Source organism: Anas platyrhynchos, chromosome 24, assembly GCF_047663525.1.
Source record: "Anas platyrhynchos isolate ZD024472 breed Pekin duck chromosome 24, IASCAAS_PekinDuck_T2T, whole genome shotgun sequence".
Classification (NCBI taxonomy): Eukaryota; Metazoa; Chordata; class Aves; order Anseriformes; family Anatidae; genus Anas; species Anas platyrhynchos.
The window spans coordinates 894,915-920,192 of NC_092610.1; the positions used below are offsets into that span (position 1 = coordinate 894,915).

The 25,278-nt window shown below is 64.1% G+C and overlaps 1 protein-coding gene across 20 annotated transcripts in view; it reads right to left on the reverse strand.

The window, feature by feature from the left end:
• MACF1 (microtubule actin crosslinking factor 1) overlaps window positions 1-25,278 on the reverse strand; it is a 136,281-nt gene that overhangs the window by 98,185 nt on the left and 12,818 nt on the right. For 8 of the 20 annotated variants that reach the window (XM_072027370.1, XM_072027368.1, XM_072027371.1 and 5 more), the window contains exons 1-6: window positions 7,268-7,307; window positions 5,473-5,534; window positions 4,489-4,578; window positions 3,480-3,584; window positions 1,917-1,994; window positions 214-306 (exon numbers count right to left, since the gene is read on the reverse strand). In XM_072027370.1, coding sequence (XP_071883471.1) covers window positions 214-306; window positions 1,917-1,994; window positions 3,480-3,584; window positions 4,489-4,578; window positions 5,473-5,534; window positions 7,268-7,292 — 453 coding nt within the window. In that variant the 5' untranslated portion in view covers window positions 7,293-7,307. Of the gene's footprint in view, window positions 1-213; window positions 307-1,916; window positions 1,995-3,479; window positions 3,585-4,488; window positions 4,579-5,472; window positions 5,535-7,267; window positions 7,308-11,124; window positions 11,554-23,504; window positions 23,658-25,278 lie in introns of those variants that run through there. The other 12 variants (XM_072027385.1, XM_072027378.1, XM_072027386.1 and 9 more) reach the window with 5 other exon arrangements.

The window sequence follows — 25,278 nt, forward strand, 5'->3', positions numbered from 1 at the left end:
GAGCTGCTGTTCTGCAGCACTGGGCTCCGTGACGCTGCCACATACACGGGTCCCCCACCACGATGGGTGGGCATCGCCACGGAACACGCGTGTGAGGACAGACAGACACCACCCGTGTCCGGACAGACAGACAGACACCAGGGCCCCGGGGACACAGCATGCGTCCCCCCCCCATCAGCCCCACATCCTCCAGCAGAAAGCTTTGCAGCCTACCTGGAAGTGGAGGATAATCGTCCATATGAGCCCCAGGGTGAGCTTGGGGTTGCCATCTGTAATGTCGTCATTGCGGATGTTCACCAATTTCACCTGAAAGAGCAGCAAAATGGTCAAAGCCCCCCGTCAGCCACCCCCGGTGGGACCATCCCCGACCAGGCCGCCCCCAGGCCCCCAGGCGCTCAGAGGGGCACAGCCCCCACGGCCCCATTTCCATCCCCAGGCTGGCCGAAGGGGCAGAGGAGCAAGGAAACGAGGCCGCCCGGTGCCTCTGCTCCACCTGCAGCAGCAGGAAGGATTTTTCACAGCCCTCGTACCCCGGTGGGGCAGCCAGAAGTGCTTTCCCAGCACTTAACGCTTTATTTCGGTTCACGTGGAGCAGCGCCTCGTCCCCGGAGCCCCGAGCACTAGTGCATAATTTAATAGCTACAGACCACAAAGCGTGGTTAAAAGAGGACAGCCAGGCTTTATTAACTCCCTCTTGGGTTCAAAACCAAGCTGCTAATCAATGCGCCCTAACAAAGGCCGATAACCCGGCCCTGCCCCAGGATCCACCGACGGACCACATCCCTGCAGGCTGCACGGCCCTGGAGCTGCTCCTCCCCGGCTGCTTTGCTCCAGGGGGGGTTTAAAATCCAGGCACAGTCCCCAGGCAGCACGGAGATCCCTGCAGCACTGGGTGCATGAGCCCTGGCACCCCCAGGGACCAGCCACAGCGCTGCCCCTGTCCTGCTGCCACCCCCCTCAGGCTCCTCGTCCATCCCCAGGGCACGGAGCCCCCGTTGCCCACCCCGGCCATGACCACTGGCAGCGTTGGCCAGGGTGAGGCATCCCGGCAAGCCCTCAGCCACCAGGATATTGGGCTTGAAAGAAGAAATGTTTAATCCAAGTGGAGAAACAAGCTCCCCGGAGCCCCTGGCAAAATGTCTCTATGGAGGGGCTGGGGAGGAGGGTGGGGGCTGGAAGCGCCTCACCCTCCCCGAGCAGGGCATGCGCGCAAATTTATTCGGTGCCCTCGGGCCAGCAGAGAGAAAAAAAAACTCAGCTTTGGCACAGAGTGGTACAATTTATCATCACCTCCACGTCGCCGGGGAACGTGGGGCGAGGAACCTGACGGAACAGGCAGAACAAGGGAGCCGGCCCCGGGGGCTGCGGGGGCTTCGCATGCAGGAGGAACAAGTCTGGGGATGCGCCCGCTGCGAGACCTGCCCGGGAGGCTCTGCGGTGTCCCAAGGGTGCTCCGGGACCAAAACCTCGCGGAGCCGGGCAGGGGGAGCTCCTGGCAGCACCGGGCTCTGAGCAGGAGGCAGCTGCCCACGGATGTGCCCCTGATACCGGTGGGGATGCCCCCGCTGCACGGCCCCGCTGTGGGAACCTGCTGAGGAGCTGCAGGTGAGGCTCAGGGGGTGCCGAGGTGATGCTGGGGCAGCTGCAAAACCCTGTCCAGAAGGGCAGCCCCGTTCCTCAGTTTGAAACTCGTTATTTTGCGGCACACAGGCAGGTCAGCAACACCTGCAAGGGGAAGTCCCTCTAAGAGCTGTCCCCTCCGGGACGTGCACACCCAGCACTGGCAGATGCTGCTTCCCCAGCCTTCCCGAGCCTCAGCCAGGAGAGGGAGTCCCCGACCATCCCCGACCATCCCGCTCTGCTCCTGCAGCAGCTCCAATCACCAGGGCACCGGCGTGCTCCCGCGCAGCCCTTACCTGCCGTTGCTTCAGGAAATCCAGGGCGATCTGCACGTTCTGCAGCCTGTGGAAACGCATCCGGCCCTTCTCTCGTGGCTGCAAAACAGAAGCAGAGGCTGCAGGGCGGGCTGGGAGGCAGCACCCCGCGGGCACGGCCCCACACTGCACACCCCGCATGCGCTGCGGCCCCGACCCCGTGAGCCCCGCGCTCAGCGTGCTGCTGTGACCCCACGCACTCGACACACGGCTCCCTGCCCTTGTTCTGCAGGAGAAAAAAAAGTCATCGCTGCACAAGGTCCTGCTGCAAGAGGGAAAAAAAAACAGTGGGGCATGGAGCTGGGAAGGCCCTGAGCCCTCGCTGTCCTTGGGGCAAACAAAGAGCCCCAAAAGGACCCCAAGTCCCTGCGCCATGGCTCTGGGCTGCTCCCAGCACCAGGCTCGAGCAGCTCAGCCTCAGAGGCTTCGTGGCAGGGAGCGGTTGTGGGTCTCCACCTGAGGGCAGAGACCCCAGCCCAGCACCAGCCCCGAGGGGAGGTGTGAGCTGAGCCTCTCCCACGCATGAGAAGTGGATTCTGCTGCAGATGCTGCCTTTGAACCACTGGGGAGAAATTCGGTGCCCTCAGCTGCTGATTTCTGGTCCAGGAGTCCCGTGGCACAGACCTCCCTGTCTGAGGTCCCTACATGCCCCCGAGCAGCTAGAAGGGACGCTGGGGCTGCCCCGAAGCAGCAGAAGGGGGGATCAGTGCCCTAACCCTGAGCTGGGCCTCACCAAGAGGTGTCCCCAGGGTGCTCCAAGCAGCTAGGACACCACGAGTGTCCTTTCATCCCCAGTGGCAGGGGAGAAGAACCGTCCCTGCAGGAGGAACGCCTCGGGGGCTGCAGGGGGCCATGCAGTGCTGCACCCCCAGCTCCCGAGGAGTGGCAGGGAGCACCAAGAAGCCACCACCCTAAACACAGGGACAGAAAATCCCTCTTCTCCTCCTCCTCGGTGAGGGCAGGGGGCCTGCCCATCCACCACAGGCCCCTTTTAGGGCATCCCCTTGGCTTTGTTCTCATCTCCACTCACATGCACAGGTTGTGACCCAGACCCCACCATGGCCCCCAGCCCGCTCCTCGCAGCCGAGGCGCGGTGGTGCCGGTGCCCGTTGTGTCTCCATGCAGTGCAGGGTTAGCAGACACCACGGCACGCCGCGGGTCGAGCAGGCAGGGCCCCGGCCGGGGCTCACGGTGCCCACGGGTGCGTGCAGGACCCGTGCCCCCGCTGTCAGTAGGACTCATGCTCTCACACCGAGCGGGTGGCGTGCCCCTGGCTGCGAGCCGGCACCGCCGTGCACGCACAGATAGTCCAGGCAGTGCCAACACAGCCCCACGAGCCCCACAGGCCTGGCACGGCTCTGCTCGAGCTCGCAGGCAGGCGACCGCCCTGACCGAGCACTGCAAAGAGCAGCGGGGATTTATCAAAAACCCCACTAAGTGCCCAGGTGAGGGGAAGGTCGGGGTCCCGCTGGGTTGCGCTGGACTATCTGCCGGCACGCCGGTGTCAGCCGGGGGTTTGCTGCGTCCTGGGTGGCCCCGACCTACTTCTTCATCATCATCTTCCTCCTCCTCCCGCTCTTCGCTGCTTGCACGGCACCAGGCCGGCGCTTTCACCAGGCGAAGGCTCCGCTGAGCTGGCGGCTCTATTTGCTAACGAGCACGGCACGGACGGCACGATGGGAGGGTGACACACAGGGAGACAGAATGGAAACCAAAATGCAAGACCCAGGTAAAGGAAAACCAAAGAGAAACGTGTGCCCTGGCGAGGCTCCTCGCTGGCTCTCCTGGACACCACGGGCTCCGCCGCAGCCCCGTGCGCTGCCCAGGGGGCTCAGGCAGGGAAACTTCCCCGTGGCTTTGAAGCCAAAACGAAGAGAAAGAGGCTGTCTGGATCCCAGGCAGCTCCATCCAATTCTTCAGCCCCCACAGCATTTAATTTGGCATCTCGGGAGGGTAACGGAGGGAGTTAACAGATCTCTGCCCAGATCCTATTTTAGGGGAAGACTAAAACAGTTCCTGCTGTGCTACGCTGTTGCACCAATAACTGGCAGTAAATGTGACAGTCTGCGAAGGAGGAGGAGGAAGGGGGATTCTACGATGCTCGAGATGCAGGAAGAGAGGTCTGCACATCAGGCAGCTCCTGGGAGCTGCAAACCTGGTCTGTGGGGCAGGGGAGGGCAAAGTGGCTTCTGCCAACTCTGGGCCAAAGTGCTGGGCACGCTGTCACAGGAACAGTTTTAGTCAAATCCATGATTATCCAGTATTTTAAAGCTGTAGTGAGATCTGGAAGGGGAAGGCACGTATAAACCCTCCCCAAAAGAGGGCTCTGCCCAAGGCACCACAACCCAGCAGCTTCAAATAATCACACGCTTTGGTGGTGTCCAGGAAACCAGCCCGAGGAACGTGGGTTTGAGTGAAAATGAATGAAATAAATAACAAAACGACAGATGTTTGGAAACAAAACTATGGCAGAAGAAATGACTGCTGACTGCTGCGCTGGAGCAGGAGGGCGGACGGGGGGAGCGGAGCGGGGCCGGGCAGCTCGGGCACTTACCAGCTTGACGCCCGACAGCACCTCCAGCAGCGAGATGAGGTTGTGGCCGTCCCGCAGGTCTTCGTACAGGTCATTGATGTGCTTGCGCACCTGTGAGGGGCAGGGAGAGAACAAACACCCTCAGGGCTCCTCTCCCTGACCACAGGAGGAGGGCAGCAGAGTCTGCAAGCAGACATCTCCCAACAAGACGTGTCTTTAAATTGGTTATTCCAAAATTATCGGTAAGGAAACCAGCCTCTGCTATCCAAAATGACCTGGCAGGAGCTGCTGCCAATTGCAGATTCACGAGCAGATCCCCGTTAAACCATCCTAACTCCAAGCAGTCCCATAGTCTCACAAGAGTCCTGGGTGTCTCCCAGGGCACGCGGCTCTGCTGAAGGGCTGGGGATGTTTTTGGGGGGAGCACGGCTGCAGAGCACTGCTGCTTCTGGCACAGGCAGGGCTGGGAACACCAAGCCTCTGGACCTGCTCGGCCCCCAGCAAACCCAGACCTCACCCTGGAGAAGCTGAGAAGTTTCCACACCGCAGCCTAAAGCAGGTGGCCCCAAATTTCCCCCCACCCTTCATTTGCGAGATTTAGAAAGCAGCTGAAAGGCTGAGACATCGCAAAGCTGGCTGAAAAGTACCCCTGTGACACCTCCAATGCCCAAACTACCTTTTTGGGCATTGAGCATCTCCCTCCTGCACAGCAGAGCCGAGCAGAACAGGACTGGGAGCAGCAGGACGAGCCCGGAGTTACAGCAAGGGCTGCAAATGTACCAAAAGGGCTGGGCTGTGGTGTTACAGTGCCCTCCAAAGGCACCTCCACACCTCCATCGCAACCCTCCCTGCTCCCAGTACAGACACATTTTGAACGCTCGACACCAGTGCAAAAATTCCCAGATTAAAAACCAGGCATTGACCTGCCCGTCCTGAGCCAGGATGGGCAGCCGGACAGACAGGGGGACATTTAACCCGGGTGACAACAAAGCACGCGACCCTTACCTTCATCAAGTGTTTATTGACCCATTTAGTGAAGGTTTTCTTTTGGACTCTGTCCCGTTCATCTGTTGAAAGAACACAAAGGCAGCTCCCGGTCAGTGTTTGTCGTGCACAAACTCAAATGACTTTCAAATGAGGGGAAGAGACAGAGCGATCGCTGCCGGTGCCAGGACTGCCGGACAGATCCTGCCCCCGTGCTGGGAACAGAGGCTGCTTATTCGTGGGGTACGTGGCCCGCAGCCTGGCTCCAGCAGAGGAACAGAAAATGGGCCGGGGCCGTGCCCGTGCCGGGTCACCCCACAATTAATGCTTTAGATTTGGGGGAAAACGGTTTGTTTAAATAAAAGCAGCACAGAGCATTACACAGGGGACCCCTGTGCCTCCCCTTGCTCCCCGGGGAGGCGACACCAGGAGGAAGAGGAGGCTCACCGACCCGCTGCGCATTGGGGTGGGTGCCCCCCTCCTCTCCGTGCCCCTGGAAGGCTTTGACACATTACGTAAAACCCACAGACACCCCTTAAAAGGCCACCGACAACACGTGCAATTAGCAGCTTACTCCTCCGCTGTATTTTTGGTTCATTGGATTGCCAGGATTTAACGTTTATTTCCGTCCCGCAGCTCAGCCGAGCTCTGCCCGGCCGGCTCACCCGGCCCCATGGACAGGGGGACAGGGGGGCACCGTCCCCAGAGGTCCCATGCAGCCCCCAAACCCCAGCGCTCTTCCCTGGGGATGGGACAGGAGATTTGTGCTGACATCGAGCAGCCCTGGGGAGCTGCCAGCAGGCTTTGTCCTGCGTTCTCAGTGAAAAAACAACACAAAACAAACGAGGCAAAAGGAGAGGGCAGCGGGCAGGGCTGGGCATCAGCTGGAGCTCCGGGCAGGGAAACGCACTGCTCCCATCGCTCCCACTGCTCCCATCGCTCTGGACCAGTCTGGCCCAGCCCTGCCCAGCGAAGGGCGGTGAAATTCCTCTGTCCCCCAGCCAAGGGGCGTTCCAGAGCCCAGCCCAAACCCCTGGAGCCCTGCCCCATCCAGATGCGGGCTGTGCCAGGGAGAAAGTGGCAAAGGACGCAACCCAAGACGTCCCTCTGACACCATGGTTCCCTATACAGAAGCACCCCTTGCTTGTTTTAAAGTCAAAACCAAAGAAAAGACTCAGGAGAGGGGAGAGAACCAGCACCTTGCTCTCTCTGATCCCGAGCACCAGCCCGTGCTGCACGTGCTGCTGCACCGCCCCACGTCCTCATCCCCAGCGGTGCCTGTGCCCCGGGAGGAGCCACGGCCCCGCGCCTGGGGCCCCTCGCAGCCCTGGGAAAACCTGGCCACGTCTCACCCCGCAGGCAGGTGAAGGCACACCCCGCTGTTCCCACCCAACCACAACCCCATGGCTTCCCCCACCCAAAGCACGGAGCAGAACCCGCGGCACGTCGCAGGCGAAGCCGTCCACGCCTCCCCCTCGCCATGCACCATCCCCTGGCCGAGGCAAGGATCGGGGTGCCCAAAACCATCCCCTCGCTCCGCACCCCACCCCACCAGGCTCTCGCCCGGGCAGGGTTCCCCCGAGGGGCGGCCACGCCACGGCGCTGCCGCCTGGCACCGCTGCGCGCCACCCGCAGTGGGAAGCCACGTCACCACCACGCGTCCGCGGGGACTTCTCCTCCACCCGCCCCCCAGAGCCATGGCGCTGGGTCTCCTCCTGACCCCAGCGTTGATTTGGGGTGGACGAGGCTCGAGCTGGCTCTAACGGTGACACAGAGCCCGCGGCACCGAGCTGGGGAGCACCCAGCGGGTACTGACCCATGCAGCACATCCGGCACACCATGTGCGCGCTCAGCCACCTCTCGGCCCCGTACAGGCGCTGCGTTTCCATCTCCTGTGCCCGGGCTGGGGGGCGCTGGGTCCTGGCAGACTGGCGACCACCTCCCTGCTCCGAGGGACGGGTGGGGAAGGGTCTTCTGGCGGCACCTCCTGCCCCGCCGGCCGAGGCAGCGCGGTGGGTGACGGCACAGCTGCAGCTCCTCCCACAGCACCACTTCCTACAGCCTCTGCCCCCCGCTCGGGGCCCGGCCGCCCTTTCTGCGGGGCATGGCTGCGAACCCCCTGCGATGCCAGGAGCCCCCTCGTGCTTCCTCGGGTCCTCGTGCCCCACGGGGCCGTGCGCCTCTCCGGATGCCGCCAGCCGAGCGGACGCAGGTGCCAGGGACAGGAATTTGCCTCCAGAGGAGTGGGTGAGCTCGCCCGGCACAGTGGCACTGCGTGTCCCCGAGGGTCCCTGGTCCTGACAGCCACCCGACGCTCGCAGGAGGCTCCCCGCAGATTCCAGCTGCTCCCCCACGAAGGGGAAGGTGGGGAAGGAAGGGCAGTGCCCCCACCAGCAGCTCCAGCCAGGAGCAGGAGGCGTTGCAGAGCGCGGCGCAGCTCCCGGCGGCGACACGGGGCAGCAGAAGTGCTGGGGCACGGCTCGGAGCCACGCCAGGCGCGCCTGCGGAGCTGGGCACGGCCCCACGGACAGGCTCCGGGCTTGTTTCTCTCCCTCTTGTTTTCCAGTTAATTGCACCAGCCGCGGGGCCGGGGCCGGGACGGACAATGCCAGGCTTTTTTCCTCGCTCGCGCCGGCCAGCCAGAAGCTTCTCCACAAATAATTCCCTGGGTCCGAAGTAGCGGAGCTGGGTCCCAAATGCTCCGGCTGCAGGCTGCAGTCCTGCTCGGCATGCGGGGAGATAACGGGGGCCTCCTTTATCACCACCTCTCTTCCTTTTCTTCTAAATATAATCCTGCTGCAGACCTCCTGGTCCAAGCCCTGCTGCCCCGGCCGTGGAGGCGAGCGGAGCCAGCTCGTGGCCAGGGGAAGGCAGGAGCGCAGCGCCCTTGTGCATGGCAGGGGGCACACGGGGACGCGTCACCGAGCCCCAAGCAGAAAGTCTGGGGCAGGCCAGGAGGTGCCCGCGGGCCTGCGGCTCCTCGGCACGCTCCCCCTTCCCATCTGGCGCAGAATTGTCGTTTTCTCCCTTTTTTTTGCCCCGTCTCCCCCCCTCCAGGTGGTTCCTGGGCTCTAAGTAGGTTACGCACACCCCACGCCGTCGTCCGAGCTAATAATAATGCACGGCCGCTGCTGGCTCACAGCATTAAGGCGCTGCGAGCTTATCTCTCGCCGGGTAATCTTTCCACAGTCACCCTGATAAGCAACCTGTCACAACCCCCCTCCGCTTCTCTCCGTCCTGTGCCATCTCACAGGGGGCTGCTGGCCCCAGTGGCCCTGGCCCTGGCCACCAGACCAGTGACGAGGCTGCCCCTGGCACCGCGGGGCTCCCACCCCTGTGTCGAGCGGTGCCGGGTGTTGGCGGCGCAGCAAATGGTGACCCAGCTGCTGCAGCTGCCACCAGGCACTGGCGAGAACCGAAATCCATAATTACACGTGCCCGTGCCACTCGCATTTGATGGTTCTCGGCACGTCTGATGCCTTCGGAGCTGCACAGACGCGTTCAGCTGCGCGGTGCTTTCATGTTGCTGCTTTCCCGAGACAGGCGAGGCTTGGAAAGAGACAACCACGCGGCGAGCCCGGCCGCAGCCCAGCCGAGCCTCAGCGCCGAGCTTCCCAGCAGCTGCTCCTGCTGCCATCTGAGCACCTCGGAGCAGCGTGAACCCTCACCAGAGTGCAGAGGCAGCCGAGGAGCGGAGCCGTGCACCCGAGGGCTGTTCACACCTCTGTCAGTTCCCTGAGCAAACCAGCGAGAGCTGGGCAATGCGCAAAGCCACCCTGCCCCACACCCGGTCACATCCAGCCTAAAACATGGCACCAGCTGAGTTTGGGGAGCAAAACTTCCACTCGGCATCCTTTCAGCAGACCCTTCACCACGGCACCGCCGCCCCGTGCAGGCATTTCCCCCCGGTGTGCCCGCGGCAGCCCCGTGCTGGCAGCCGCCTGTCCGCACAGCTCCCGACGTGCCCGCCCGGCGCTGCTGCTCCCCACCTCGCCTCCTCGCCGTGGCCCCGTGTGCCTGGTGGGTGCCATCGCCGTCTGCTGCCCCCCTGCTCGGGCCATGGCAAAGCCCCGTCCCAGCCCGGGCAGGGCAGGGCAGAGGGGTCCAGCACGGGGGGAAGGTGAGGGTCTGCGGGGCCGCCTCCTGCTCGGATTCTGCTCCCTGCTAAAGCCGAGGAGCACAGGACGCACCAGATGGGGTCCTGTGGATCACGGAGGTCCCCTGGGGACAGCTCTGCACCACAGCTCTGTGCATGAAATCACCCAGCCAGGTGTGGGGTGAAGGAGCTTTTTGTTCCACACCGGTGTTTAGAAACAAACTGGGAAGTTTCGAAGCAAATCGCTTTCGCTTCAAACTCCTTCAGGGCAAAAAAAGAAAGAAAGGGAACACACTTTTTTTTTTTTTTTTTTTGAAGGTGGTGCTTTCGAGATGGGGAATATGCAGAAAACCTGGCTGGCTCGGGAACACGAGGTATTTAAAATGTGCTGGCTGCCAGCTTGAGAGCTGACATAATCCATCATGACAGCAGAGCGAATTGGACGGGACCTACTCAGCCTTTCGAAAGCGGGAGCGGAGCCGGCAGGTGACTCAGCCCGGAGGAACGCAGCAGATACCTGCGGTGGAAAACCAAACAGCACCAGGGCACCTAACGAGGCTGACACCCGAGCGGCGGTGACGCAGCGGAGAGCCGAGGCCACAAAGGAGCCAAAAGATCCTGAGACAGAGCTGGGCTGAGCACAGTGCGCACCTCTCCGGCCCTGGCACCGAGATAAAGTGCACGGGGGCAGCAGGGCCACGGCAGAGATCGGCGCAGGGCGGCACTGGGTGGGTAACAGGGCACGCTGCTGCCCCGCAGCCCGCTTGTGCAACCCGGGGAGGCCTCACCAGATCTGTCCTGGCAGTGCCGGGGGAGGAAGGAAGGGTTGGCTGCCACCAGAGATATCTGGGGGAAAGGCCCAGCACATCCCCGCCAGCTGCCCGGGCTCATCCTGCACCACGGAAAAAGGAAAAGGAGGGGGGAACCCGGCCCTGCCCCTGGGGGGGGGGCAGGCAAACAAACGGATCCCAGGAGGGAGATGTCAGGAGGGAGAAGGCGCTGGTTGCTCCTTGTCCAGCCCTGGCGTTACGGCCTGCCCCGTAACGAACCCTGGCGGCCCTCGTGATGCGGTCACACACCGGCCCTATTTTGGGAAACTGAGGCAGGGTCACTCCAGCTGCTCCAGGAGCCGCTGCCAAGGCCCGAGCAGCTCCGGGAGGCGTCTCGGCCACGGCCCTCGCTGCCACTGCGGGTTTCTGAGGGTGTCTGTGGGTTTTTGTGGGTTTCTGCGGGACGCTGCTGTCGCTGCGAGCGGTCGCGGTGACGTTGGCGCAGGGAGAGGCCGTCCCGGCGCCACAACCAGCACCACGTGCGCTGGGCTCGCGCCGAGACAAAAAACAGCCTCATCCCCAGCAAGGCCCCCGCACCGAGATCCTCCCCCCCCCTCCTCCAGGGCCTGGCAGCCCCCCCCTCAGCGCTTACACCGGGAGGGGAAAGCCCAAGTTTAGGCACCGCTAACCCTGCCCTCCCTGGGGCCTCCTCCCTCCTCCCGGCACCACGTCTGTCTGTCCACCCGTCCTTCCTGCACCGGGCCCCGACCCTGCCCCACGCCAGCCATTTTAGCGCCTCTCCCCTACCTGCCCCGCTCCGGCTCCTCCAGTACAGGACGCCGGCGATGCCCAGGACGTGGCTGAGGATGAAAGCGGCGGGCGGCAGATAGGAGCTCTCCGAAAGCGGCATCGTCCCCTAGGCCCTGCCCGCCGGCCTCCGTCCCGTGGCTGCGCCCCTGGCCCCAAACTCTGCGCTCCGGAGGCGGCCGTGGCGCGAGCTCGGCATCGCCGGCGGGGAACGAGGGGAGGCAGAGCCGCTGCCGGCGCACGCTGCAAAAACTTCCTGCCCTCACCACGCCGGCACCTCCGCTCCAGCTGGCCGCGGCCCCGGGGCTGGCGGGGTGCGGGGCCGCTGGGGATGGCGGAGCTCAGGGTGGGGGGAGAGGAGAAAGCGAGCGGCGGGCCGGCCCCAACATCTTCCCTGCGTGTTCACGCGGTCAAACTTCGCCCCCCCGGTCCCCTCCTCCTTCCAAGGGGAGAGACGTCATCTCCTGAATTTCCATTCCCAGCCCCGCTGGAAGGCCGGCGGCGGCTCGGCGGAGCAGGGGGCTCTCCGTGGGACGGCTGCACCCAAACAGCCGGCCCCAAAATGTGGGGCTGGGGGTGAGGGGGAGCGGCTGGGAGACGCGGGGCTGGCGGGCGGCGTGCTGGCAGCTTGGGGCACCCGGCTGCGTGCCGGCAGCACCAGCGCGTCCCAGGGGAGCACCAGGCTGCCCGTAGGAAATCCTCCCCCCAGCAGCAGGGGTGGAAGCGAACGAAGCCGGATTTAGGTTTTGTGTCTCCTTCCCCATCGTTACTGCAAGTTTAACAAAAGCTCGTCGGCTTTTCCCACTCCTCGAGCCGTTTTGTTACAGAGGGAACAGAGCAAAAGGCCTGGAAACGCTGCGGCAGCAGGACAACGATTGCTTTTTTTTTAGGATAAATTAATTTCCGGGACTCCAATGGGCCGGGAGCAGAAGGTCTCCAAAGACAAAGGTTTCCCCCATCCCTCCCGGGGCTGAGGCCCCCAGCTGCTGCAGGGCTGGTGTCGGCGGCACCACAGCTCCTGCCCTAACTGGGGGGTGACCGAGGGGCCCCCGCCCAGGCTCTCCCCCACCCGCAGGCTCGCCTCGCTCCCCGTCCCTCCCCACACCCCGTTATTCCTGCAGCCAGCACTCGGGCGAGTCCCCGGGGGCCACCAGCACTGCCAGCCCCTGCACGGTGATGCTTTGCAGTCTGACAAGGCTAATTAATGGGTTAATTAACGGTCCCGTAGGGTCTCACCACCCGCACAGGCGTTGTTCTGGGGGTTTCACCCAGACCTGCACACCCTGCGGCCACACGGCCGTTACGGGCAGGGTGGGGGGGCCCCGGCACAAGGCTCAGTTTCGCTCTTAGAGCTCCTCGTGCAGCAGCCCCCGGTGGTTTGCCTCGCTCCCCGGCTGGGTGCAGAGTTACTCAGAATTTAATTTAATGCCGGGTTTCTGCCTTCCAAGAAGCAGCGAGCTCAGAGCCGCTCGCCCCGCTGAAGGAGGGGAAAGCCCCGCTGCCGATGCGCGACAGCCGCGCCCCGGAAAGCTGCGAAACCGCAGCCTGGCTCAGGGGCAGGAGCCTGGCGATGGGTTTGTGCAGGGCCAGCACATCCCAGCTGCACCAGACCCCAAAATCCCAGCACGCTGGGGGCACCCCACGAGCACCCAGCGGGGCTGTGGCTCCCACTCTGCCCAGACACCACAGAGATTTTGGGCACACGCACACACCCAGAGGCATTGCCCCAGCACCACAGCCACAAAGCACGGCCAGGCCCACGGAGAAAAACGTCACGAGTAAATTGAGATAGACCCAAACACTTCTGCAGACGTGGCTTTCCTAAAACCGAGCCCACCACAGGCTCTCCACTGCTCCGGGGAAATCTCAGCCCCAGCCGTGGAGCGGGGACGTCCTGCACCAGGTACCTGCAGCTCCCCACGGCCACGCGGGCTAATAAGAGGGGCAAGGGGGAATAAAGAGGATTACCCCGGGGCTCAGCGCTGTGGCAACGTGTTTTCCACAGCTCTGGCCCTGCCCGACTTAAAAACATTCCAGCATAGCTTTCATCTAAAGCAATCTGCTTTCTGTTAAGGCTGGGGGAGCGCTGCAGGAGCCGTGAGCTGCCCGGCACCGCTCGCCTGCAGCGGCCCTTCCCGGCGGCTCCAGGCCACCATAAATAGCAAGCAGCAGGCACGGGGTCAGCGTCTGCTGCTGCTGCTGCTGTGACGTGTCCGAGGCTCTCAGGGAACGGAGCTGGTTTTCCCCTTCCTCCTCTCCCCATCCATGGATTTGCACCCTGCCCCTCACCAGGCACCCCACAACACGCACCGAGCGCTTCCACCTCCTGCAGCCCCACACAGCCCGGAGGAGGGGATGCAGCTGGACGAGCCCCGTGGCAAATAAAGCGATTCAAATTTGTGTATTTTGCTTTAGGAAGACAGAGGGGTTAGGGGGTCGCTCCAGCAGCCCCCAGCAGACCCGCAGCTATAGCAGCAGCAGCACAGGGAGCGCAGGGGCAGGCAGAGGGGACGCAGGAGGGGGCGGCGCTTTGGGGGAGCAGCGCTTTGGGGGAGCAGCAAGTGGCAGCTCCCAAAGCCAGGGACGAGGCCACACAAAGAGGAGCCAGCACCAGAGCTCGGCCATGCCCTGGGGAGCTGCACTCAGGACCCCCCCCCAAAGCACCAGGACCCAGGGGCACCGTCAGCCCCGCGGCCGGCTGAGGTCAGAATCGCGCTTCATTCCACTCGATTTAACGCCGGTTTCCCCCTTTTTCCTTTTAATGCTCCTTTTAATGGCCTGCTCTTGGCACGAGCGATCCCTTGAAGCTATTTCTTGCTGCGGCAGGAAGCCGAGAGCGGCTGTAATTCACCCGGCTGCAGGGGGTGGGAGACGCGGGGAGCAGGCGGCTGCTGCGATGGATTCGGGGCAGATCGGGGAGGCTCAGGGGGGCCCCCAAAGCCCCTGGCAGGCACCGCACCCTGTGCTCGGCCGGGGGCAGCGGCACGAGGCCACCCCCAGCCATGGAAACGGCCCTGCACACACAAAACACCCGCGGCTAATTTTAGTTCCTCGCAAGGCGGCTCTCGCAGTTCCGACTGTCGCCTCGGCCCGAAAAGGAAACGGGTGGGGAGAGCAGGGCGAGGGGAAAGCATCTCCCGGCCCCAGGAATCCAGGCTGGGGGGGCCGTGCCCCAGGCTCCCCGCCCCGCAGACATCCCCGTGCTTTAGGGGGAGGTCCCCGTGCCTCATCCCACAGCCCCAAATGATTCCCCTTTCGCCCCCCGAGCACCACGCAGCCCAGCCCTGCCCCGCAGCGGCGCGCTGGATCCCCCAGCTACTGGCTTTCCTCCCGCGCTCCCATCCCAGACATCTGCAAAGCATTGCCAGAAGTCTAAAAATAAAATGACCCCCCCCAATGTTTGAACATAAAACCGTCTTCTTCACGGGGATGCTGTGAGGCGGGTCCCACCCTGCCCCCCCAGAGGGGCACAGACCTGCCCGACGCTGTGCCCAGAGAGGGGCGCAGCCACCCCACGCCCCCCGTGCCCCATCCCCGTGGCCGTGTCCCGGCCCGGAGCTGAGTCACGGCTGGCTCAGGGCAGAGGCATCACGCAGGGGGCCGAGCCCCCCCTCTCCGTGCGCCTCCCCGGTGAGTAATGCTGCGCCGCCGCGGCTCCGGCATCTCCTTATATGACTGGGAAGTCGCCGGGCAGCGGCACCGCCGGTACCCGCACCGCTCGGGGCACCGCACCCCGGCACCGGGGCAGGGGATGCCGGGGGGATGCTCCTCCGTCCCCCGGGGAACTGCAGCCTCCCGGGAGGCAGCGGAGGCCACGGGGTGGGTGTCCAGCGCCCAGCGCCCCAGCCTCGGGGAGGTGGCAGCCAGGTGGCACTGTGGAAACGCCGAAGCGCTCGGCTCCGACAGCGACGGGACCAAAGCTGGCCCAAAAGCTGCTGGCACTGGGATGGGAAGCACCCAGGGCTCCACAGGGCAGGGGGGCAGCACCCCACTGAGCCACTCCCAGGGGTTCAGCTCAGCTCGTCTGCACCCCAGGGAGCCAACAGCCCTTTGTGGTGCTCCTGACCAGCCAAGCCCATAAAAATCCCCTCCGTCTCCTACAGCAAGCAATGCTGGACGGGACAGGGGCTGCAGGCTCAACGGGGAGCTCTGGGAACATGCCAGGAAGGTGGTGACAACGCTGTGGGGGCTTTCCAGAGGGGTTTCTGTGCTCTGAATGGGGAGGAGAAGGGGTGCACAGCCTGTGGGGTGAGCTCACAGCCAGCTGACGGCGGTGCTGAGCACGCCCAAATGCGTGACCCTGGTACGAGACCCATGCTTCCTGCTGTGCTTCCTCTGTGATGCTTTTCCCTTTCTGTTGTTTTTTTCCTGTTTTCTGGGAGTTCTAAGAGCAAATTTTGGTCATTTACGGCAGCAGCCTGATACTGGAAAGGAGCAAAGAAAGCCTCTGAGATCCAGGAGCTCTGGATCAGGGATCCCAAGGGGGCCCATGGGGGCGCAGCTCCAGCCTCGCAGAGGCACCAAACAAACAAACCCCAGGAGGAGCTGCTGCGCCCAAACCTCACCACCTGGAGCCAGGTGCTGCGCCCACACCACTTCACATCTCCCCTCACACACAAAAACCTCCAAAACGCACGACTGCACCCCTTCGCCCCCGGCACCGCAGCGGGTGGGAGCAAACGCTGCTCAGAGCGGGCTCAGCCAGGCTCCACGTCTCCCCACGCCACCAGCAGCTCCTCCCGGAGGACAGCCGGACCCACGGCACGGTGCCATCAGCACGGCCGTCCTTGGGAAGGGCGAAGAACACGGGCGCAGCGGGCAGGCAGCCCAGTGAGACGCGGGGCGCGTGCTCGCGGCACAAGCACGGGCAGGGCCCCGGCGGGCGCGGGGCTCGCTCCACCCTGCCCTCGGCGCCGGAGCCCTGGGAGAGGGAAGCCAGAACAAAGATGACGTTTCTTCTGATCTGGGCTGCGAAAAACAAGGCGGAACGGGCAGGTGGCAGCTCCCGGCGCTGCCCAGCGCGGCCCCGGCTCCTCCCCGGCGCTGCCTCTGCTTTGAACGCTGCTCCCGCTGCAAGTGAATCACCAGCTCCGGCCTGTGCGGGCAAAGCCTCCGGTTCCTCAAACGTGCCGGGCGGCAGCGGGAGCATTCCCCGTGCTAAGCGTTGCCGTTTTGCTTTCATCACCTGGGAGCCCTCACGTGGCACCCGGCTGAGCCAGGAGGGACGGGGATGAGGCTGCGCCGTCCCCTGAGCCGAACTCGGGGCTGTAAAAGGTCTCAGGGGGTGGGACTGGAAAACTTCCCTGGCAGCAACGCTTCTGTAAGAGCCAACCCCACGTCTCCAGTGGGCATCAGGCAAGGGTTTTGTCCTGGGAGAGCTGCCCGTGCAAGGACTGAGCTCCATGCGCCCCGCTGTCACCTCCTGTCACTGCACGGCTCTCCGAGGGAGCCGCAGAGCCGCGAGCGGGGCTGGACCCACGGGTAACGGGAAGCCCGGCTCGGCCCAGGGCTGCCCAGCCCCAGCCCAATTCTGAGGCCTCCAACCTGCAGCCGCACGGAGAGGGCATCCCGAGTGAATGTTTAACCACAGCCACCTCTGCAGAGGGGCCCCGCTGGACGCGGCTCGGCAGCGATAAGGGAGCCGCACCGGGAAGCCGCCGTCCCCCCCCCACGCTGTCAGCAGCAAAATCTGAGCTCCGAGGAACTCGGAAAAGGAAGTGCCGGTGATAACAACGGAGATGTTCCCCTTTCCAGCAGACGTCTGGGCTCCAAAATAGCAATTACAGAGCAAGAGAGACTTCCCTTCCCAACACAGACCTGCCCGTGTCCATGGGCAGCTGCCGGTGCCCCGGTCCAGGGGTGCTGAGCCAGGAGCAGGAGCAGAGGGGAGCTGGGCACCGGCTGCAGGGGGGACAGCCCCGACACTGCCCCTGGGAGCAGCGGGAAGGGAGGGCAGAGAGAAGCTGGAAGCAAACATCATGGCTGCTGGCTCGCATTCTGCAAAGCAAACAGCGGAGCGGAGCTGCCACCTGCTCACGGCTTAATCATTCCCCAGGAGCAAGGCTCTCCGTTAACCCTTGGGCTGGCACCTCCAGCCCGGGGCCTCAAGGGACAGGAGCACCTCGGGAGGAGGGCGTTTGTTTCCCTTTGCATCTGCAGCGAGCCCATCCCAGCAGGAGAGCTGCTCCCAGCCTCCTGCAGCTCCGAAACCAGAGCAGGAAGAAGAGCAGCCGGCGTCCCCAGAGGCCCCGGCACAGAACCCCAGCCTCCTTTCCTTGGTGAAACTCACTTTTTGGTGACCCAGATTCTGCAGCTTTCCACGGGGGCCATCAGCTGCCAGCACTGCCTGCTCTGCTGCCCCAAGCATGGGCACCCTCCCCTCCAGCAGCCCCCCGTGACACAAGAGCCCCTCTCCATCAGCAGGGTGCACGGCACGGACCCTAAGAGGTCCCCTCTGGCAAAGCCACCGGCTGCACAAGCTGGACGCATGCAAAGCAGCACCCCACGGTGCTAGGATGGACCTTTGGAATCCCTCAAATGCTGCTTCCCAACCCTCCCCGTGGCTGGAAATGAGGAACATCACACAGCACGGGTGCTGGGGGTGATCTCACCACCCCGTGTGAACAGCCTCCATCCACCCCGCCGCCTGCCAGCGCTCCCAGATCACCGCCGAGGCCGTCGGGCTGCTGCTGACGCAGCGCTTCGGGCACTGTCTCATCGCTTCCCACTTCTGAGAAGCCTCCCCGGGTTTGTCACCCCTGCGAGGGCGCTGGCAGGGAGCCACGCTGAGCTTGCTCATCCAACAGTGCCGGGAACCTCGCGGCCGCTCACCCAGGAGGGCAGCGGGGGAGCGCCGAGCCCGGTGAGCCAGCGGCACGGGGCAGGAGGGAGCCGGGTCTGCTGCTGGACAAAGCAGGGGGACGGGGAGACCCCCACCGGGGGTTTTCTTCTCCAGGCAGGGGGCACGAAGCAGCCCTGGGATCCTGCCAGCGCCATGGCCCCGCTGCTCGGCCCCACGTTCAGCTGCAGCCGTGGCTCGCCCGCACGCCCACGGGACCATGCGCTTCCCCGCTTTCCCAGGGGCTTGTGCTGACACGGCGAGGTGGCTCCGTTCCCGGGACGGGGGAGGACGAGGAAGCCGATGCCATCTCCGGGTCCCTCCCTAGCCCTGCGGCCACGGGGACAGCAGCACACCTCCGCGGAGCCACCGTCGGCACACTGGGTAAACACCAGCTCGGTGCTTCCCAGCACGTCCTGCTCCCTGTGGGGTGCAACACGGGCACCGAACCCACAGCGGCAGCGAACAACCCAGGCTGGAGGAACCCCCCGCTGAAGCCCCAGCCCTGATCCTTGCCCCTGTGGGATGCACGAGGCAAGGCTCGGGGCTGGATGCGGTGCCCAGGACAGACAGACAGCCCCCGGAGGGACGGACAAACCCCGGCAGGACGCGGCGAGCCCCAGCCGCCAGCTCAGGGCCGCTCAAGGCCAAGCTCTGCGCTTCCCACAGCAGCTTAGGAAAGCAGGAAAGGCAGCGGGGGGAGAGGCCGCCTGAATCAAAACCCCTTTTCTGCCGGCTTAACAAAAGGCCTGGTGTCTCCGCAAACAGGCTTGTTATTGCAACGCCAACCGAAGGCTTCTTGGCAGCAGGGGAAATAGGAAAACGTTGGGCGAGCGGGAACTATCCGCGCTTTGTGCTGCGCGCGGGGGCCCGCGGCGCGTTTACACAGGGCTCCACGCAGCAGCCGGCCCCACAACCATCCCCGGGTGCCCATGAGCAGGGCACAAAATAAAAAAAAAGAGAGCTGGGAGCACGTCTGGGGGTTCAGGAGCTCAGCAGCAGAAAAGCAGGGAACTGGAGGGGAACCTGCACCAGCCGTGCGCCACGAAGTTGCCCCAGCACCGGGGCACAAAGGGGAGCTACGGCACCTCGTGGGATATGAGGTGTGCAAAAAAATTGAGGTCAGAGGGAGCCACGCGGCGGATTCGCTCCTTTTGGTCTATAAATAGAGGGCAGGCAGACAACCTTGATCTCATCAGATCTCCCAACTACACGGCGTGGAGCAGGATTAGTGCCGGGAGGGAGGCGGTGGGTGGGAGCACGGCGCTGTGCCCGTACCCCCAGTGGGGTCCCGGCACCCGGGGTGCTGGGGATGGGACCAGGACACGCAGAGCTCCCCCATCCTGCCCGGCCACCCCGTGGTGGTCACAGGACGCTGTGGGAGCAGAGGAAGGCCAAAAACCCCTGAGTGCCCTGGCACAGGAGCCCTGCTCCTGCCGTGCACACCTTGCACCCAACCTGAGCACGGCCACAACCCAAAATCATTTCAGCTCCAGCTGCTGCAGGCGGCTCCGTAACGAGCCAGGCCTTGAAGTGCAGCCGCAGCGAGGAATTTGGGATTAGAAGAACAGGGGGAGGCAGGGGCCCGGGACCTCCGTTCCCTAGAGACCCGCTCTCTCCCACGGAGAAATTTAATCCCTGCTAAAAAACTGAATGAAATAATCCAGGTCCTAGCGCTTCTCCGCCGGCTTTGTTAAAGCACCAGCGCGGCACCAGGCATCAGAGGTGGCTGCTGGATCCCAGCAGCTCAGCCCAAGCCCTTAAGATGCTCTTAAGAGGGCTCAGCTGGACCTTCCAGGAGCAAAAAGCCATCCCTGGCTCTGTCGGCTGCGCTGGGAGCACTGCAGAGCCCCAGGGCCCAGCTCCCAGGACTGTCCCCGCTGCCACCAGGGCTCCCGGCCGCCTGCCAGCCCCGGCAGGGGACGTGCACGAGCGCTCCCCCGTGCGCCCACGCCACTCGCACCCTGGATTTCATCTCTGCTCTGACAAACACCCCCAAATGCCATCACCCCCCGGACACTCCTCCCCTTGTCCCTGCTCGGCAGGGACATCCCCAGCGCAGGGAACCGAAACCCGCCCGGGGCCCCCGCCCGTGGTGCCGAGGGCAGATGGTGGCCCTGGTGCCCTTATCACCCCCGGCCACCTTGGGTGGCCCCAGCGCGGGGAAACCATCACGTGAGGGGACGGAGGCAAACGGCAACGCGCGGGGACAGCCGTGGGCACTGTGCCGGCACCAGGGCAGGGCTCGGCTCGTGCCGCCTGCTGCGATCCCCTGTGCCCCCCTCGGTACGCCTACAAACCCCTGGTTTTTATGGCAAAACCCACCAGGTCAGCCTGGGCAGAAACCCACCAGGTCCATCCCAGCAGCAGGGTCCCAGATGACCCCTCAGCAGCCCCTCCGAGCAGCAGCAGGACGGATTCAGCCCCTCCTGCGCCCCAAAAGCTTGCAGGGGGCTCATTCCCACACCCCGCGGCTCACCCCGTGCTGCTGCCGGGTTTGCGCACAGCTGGGACTGGCAGAACTCAAAGCCACGGCCACGCAGCACACAGCCAGGGGTGTCACCACTAAAAGGCAGCCGGGGGAGCTGGGGGAACCTGCAGGCAGCTCCAGCAGCAGCCACACAGAGCGAAGGACACAAGGTTTCTGCTGGAGAGCTGCTCCCTTCCAGGCAGGAGAGGTCCACTCGAGGACGCCCTGCCACGGGGAAAATCTGAGCTCAGCTCCCCCGGGGGAAGCGCGTGCCAACGGCAAGGTCAGATGAAGCAGGGAGATTAGCCCGGGCGCACGGAGAGGGCCAGGAAGATGCTGGATTTTATCTGGCTGCCAAGTAAACAACAAACTTCTGAGAAAGCGAAACCGGCCGTCGTCATGCCACGGATAAAATTAACCCGGCAATAAATTTGTAATCAAATGGGTTTCCTGAGCCGAGCCCAAGGCTCTCGTCACCTCGGGGCCGCGGCAGCCTGCTGCCCGGGGAAACCCGAGCCAGGAAGCTGTGGGGCCAGGCGGGGTGACCCACTTTATCTCATCCGCTCCCCAAAATGACCCCGGCTCAAAAGAAGAAGCCCGGTTCCCTTCTACCCAGGGCTGAGCCCCTGGGGGGGGCAGCCCCTGGCAGCATCCTTTGCCCAAGGCCCAGGGGAAAAGGGGCAGCACCGCAGGGTCCCCGTGGGCACAGGGGGGGGGACAGGACGCCCTCCAAGGTCCCCATGAGGCCGTGGCACAGCTGCTGGCACGGCGCCGGGGGTCAGGGCACTGCGCTTGCACACGCAGCATTTACATATGAAACGGCTCCAGCTCCAATATCCGCTGCTGCCTGCACCTCCCTGGGGAGCTGAATAGAGATGAGGGGGAGGCAGGGGCTCAGAATCCTCCCCGGCAATGAAACCTTGCCTTCCACCAGCTTTGTCCAAGCCCCAGCTCGAGGGGAGCCCTCCTGGGGCTGCTTTTGGAGCTGAGGAGCACGCTGAGCCGCTGCCAGCACCGAGGCACCGCAGCGACGGGCACGCTGCAGCCAGCCCCACAGCAGCTAACCGCAGGCACCGGCACAAAGGCCGGCACCTCGACCATGCTCGGGTGCTTGGGGAAGCGCTCAGCCAGCGCCAGGGGCTGGCACTGCCACTGAGCCTCCTCACCCCCCAGGGACCTTAAAACCCCCTGCCCCTGCGCACAAAGGGGCTCCCTCCCCTCTCCCAGCTCCTGGATTCGAGCTGTGAAGGGCTGCGGTGGTGTGGTTGGTGAGAGAAAAGGATCCAGCATCGCCCCGGAGAGCCCAGCAGACGCTGGTGAGGTGCAGGCAGGGCTTTGGGCAGGTCCTGGATGGGGACGAGCCGCCAGATCAGCTCCCGCAGCCTCACAATTAACGGTGTCATCCCGGCCGCTCGGCACAAAGCGCTCACAGAAAGTCACGGAGCTGCAGCTGAAGGCAGGGCACAAAAAAAAACCTGCACAGCCCCAGAGCGAGGGAGGGAGGGAGGGAGCTGACACCGGGGCTGCCTCGTGGGGACACCGCGGGGACACCACGGGCACCCACAGCACCGCGCAGATTCTGGCCACCCATCCATCCCCTCCACCACAGCCAAACCCAGACCCCGAGCAGAAACCAACCCAGAATTAAACCAGACCCCGGGCAGTGCGTAAAGGGGGCGACCGAGGGGGTGAGGCCACCCCAGCACTGAAGGCACAGGGACAAACGTGGCCGGGGGACGGAGCCAGCCGCCCCCCCGGCACGGCGCGCAGCGACACCAGCTCCTTGTACATTGATTCCCCGTGCCAGCTGCAGCAAGGCTCACGAAAAATGTACGAGGGACACGGCGGCGGGGTAAGAAAGTGAATTCTGTTACTCCCGGACACGACGGCTCAGGGCAGCTGTCAGGCACGGAGCGGCCCCGGGGGCGCCGGGATTAACCCCCCTGCACCAGCCCTTAGGAGGGTGGGGAGGCCGCCAGGCGGCCGGGTGGCAACTCCCTTGGCTCGCTGCTAAATTAAACATCGAATCGATTCACCTCCATGAGGCAGGATCAGCTGGCAGAGCCCGAGGAAGCGCTGGGAGGAGCGGCAGGTCGGTAAGTGCGGGGAGATGACAGGCGACGCCACCCCAGCTGCTTTCTCCTTCCCCCTCCCACGGCGCCGTCCTTCCAGCAGGCGAATCCCGATACCTGCCCGCAGTTGCGAGTCCCTGAGCAAAAAAATGCTCCGAAAACAGGGAGGAAATTAAAAAAAAAAGCCCAGCGCAGGCTCCTAGGAGCCACCAGGAGCAGACGCACCAGGGAAGGGCAGCACGGCCAGCAGAGAGCAAGGTGCTGTGCGTGGAGGAGACAAAAGCCACCGGATCCACCCCAAACCCCCGGCAGATTCGGGCTCCTGCCGTGCCACAGCAGAGCCCCCGGTGCCACCCACGGCCAGGGCTCGCTGCTGGCCCTGATTCCCTGCCGGCCGTCAGCCACGCGATCGGGTGTTGCAACCAGGTCCCCGGGGAGAGCCAGGGAAAAGCAGAGCAGCAGAAAAAGGGTTTGGGAATAGAAAAAAGAGGGGAAAAAAAGGGAAAATGCTGGTCTGCATGCAAGGTGCCGCAGCGCACCCACAGCCGGGCACGGTGGAGACCAACACCTGCACCCAAGCCACAAGAGCTGCAGTCAGGTCCCCTCCCCTCAAAGGGCTGATTTTGAGCTCAATTTCTTTTTCTATTGTTATTTGCAAATCAGCTTCCACTTCCTGTGCTCCGTCCGGGGCTAGGCTAGCCGTCACGGCTTGCTTTGTGCCCAGACACGCTGCTAAATGCCCAAAGCGAAGACAAAACAGGGAAGTGAAGCAGAGCCACAGCCTCTCCCAGGAGCCTGTCCGCAGAAAGGCCACGTCTGTCCCAACAGGAGCCGGGTACAGCTCAAAGTCCCCGGAGGATGCAACGAGCAGGGCTGTGCTGGACCCCGAGAAAGGGCAGGGGAGCAGCCGGGACCCCCGTGGGCAGCACCGGGACCCCCCCGGAGCACAGACACAGCTTGGGACCAGCTCTGCCCCCCAGCCCGAGGGGTGCTGGCGTACCTTTCAGGGTGCTGAGGCCATCCAGGAACTTCTTGTACTTCTCCACGTTCATCGTCCTGCCCCGCTGCTCAGCCGGGAGGCATCAGGGCGAGGACACCCTGCAGCCACCCGCGCTCGCCCCGCTGCCGCCGCCGCTGCCCTTTGGCCACCCGCGGCCCAGCCCTGCCTCTCCTTATTCGATGATCTCTGCTCAAACCTCCCCCCCCCGGCAGAAGCCACCCCCCTTTTTGCAAATGAGCCGGCAGCTCCCGGCGGGCACCCCACAAACGGCTCCCACCACCTGCCCCCCGGGGGCTGGGGGTCCTGGGGATTGTGTGTCCTGCGGGTATTTCGGGCAAGGAGCTCGAGCGCTGGGAGGGGAACAAAAAAAAAAACTGCAAGGCCTCCACCGGGAACGGCACTGCTCTTCTGGCAAATTAAGGACTGATAATTTAATGAGAAGCTGTGCTGGGGAGCCCCAGCCAAGCAGGGGCAGCATTTTTGGTTGTGCCTTTGCTCGGGGAGTGGACACCACCATGTCGTGTCTGGCTCTGCAAAGCGCACGGGGGGTGCGCGACACGGGAGGGAGAGGTGGCGAAACGCAGCCCTGGCGGTGGCGGATTGCGTTGTTCCTGTGTCACCTGTCCAAAGAGATTGCAGCGGGTTGAGCAAGACCCACCACCCACCGCACAGCCCCTGGAGGAGCCACCTGGCTGAGGTTTGCCAGGGCTGGCACCTCCCGGCGGGGCTCACACCCACCACAGGCACCCCAGTGCCGAATCCTGGCTCCCCCCACCCAGCCGCAGCCCGATGTTTGGGGACAGTGGGGACACCCGGAGCGAGCAGCTCCCTGCACCGATCCCCACGTCACCCACACCCGTCCATGGAAGCAGTTTGCCCAGCCAGGTGACCAGGAGCAGGACGCGGGGACCCACTGTGCTGGTGGCCCCGCACCTCTCCAGGGCCGGACGCGCACCCGGCCGTATCGGTTTCCTTTCCCAACCCAGCACGCTCCGAAGGCCAGTTGCCACTTGTGCTCCTGACAGCTGGTGGTCCAGGAACCCAAGAACCAAAATCGCTCCCAGCTCTCCGAGGGGGATGGCAGCGGGGCAGATGGAGGGCTTGGATTACAGCTCCCCCCCCGGCACAACCTGCACCCACAGCCCCCCACCGCCGCCACCAATTCTGGGGGAGCCGCCCCAGCCCCGGGGGGATTTATCGACCCGCGGTGGGGCCAGGAGCTCATTTATCCCAGTGAGAGGAAGCAGACCTGACCGCCGGCGTGCAGCCACGTGGAACAGCCCATGCACGGCCGCACCGGGCTCTGCCAAGGATCTCCACGCACAGCTGGAGCCAGAAGCGCTTCGTCGGCACTGCGCCGCGGCACAGCTCCACCTGCACGCACACCGCGGCCCTCCCGCAGCCCCCACACCCAGGGACCCCCCGGCTGCCTTCAGGCAGAGCAAGGAGCAGAGCGAAGTTGCTGCAAGAAGCCGAGCTGTCACCACTAAAAATAGCACAATGGAATTTTCCTCTGGGGGAGAAAAGGAAAAGAAAAACAAAAAGCTGCTTCTTGCTGACAAAGGGGCTGCGAGAAGGGAACCGGGAGCACGGGGCAGAAAGCAGGGGTGCAGCCCCCTTCAGGGCCCTGCTGTCCCCGCTGTCCCCAGCCACCCCGCAGAGCCCAGGCTGCCACGGGGGGACCCCAAATCCTTCAGGCTGTGCTAACGCCCCCCAGCAGCGGCACAAAGCCACGCCAGCGCTCAGCCACCTTCCCTCCATCACCCCCGTGCCA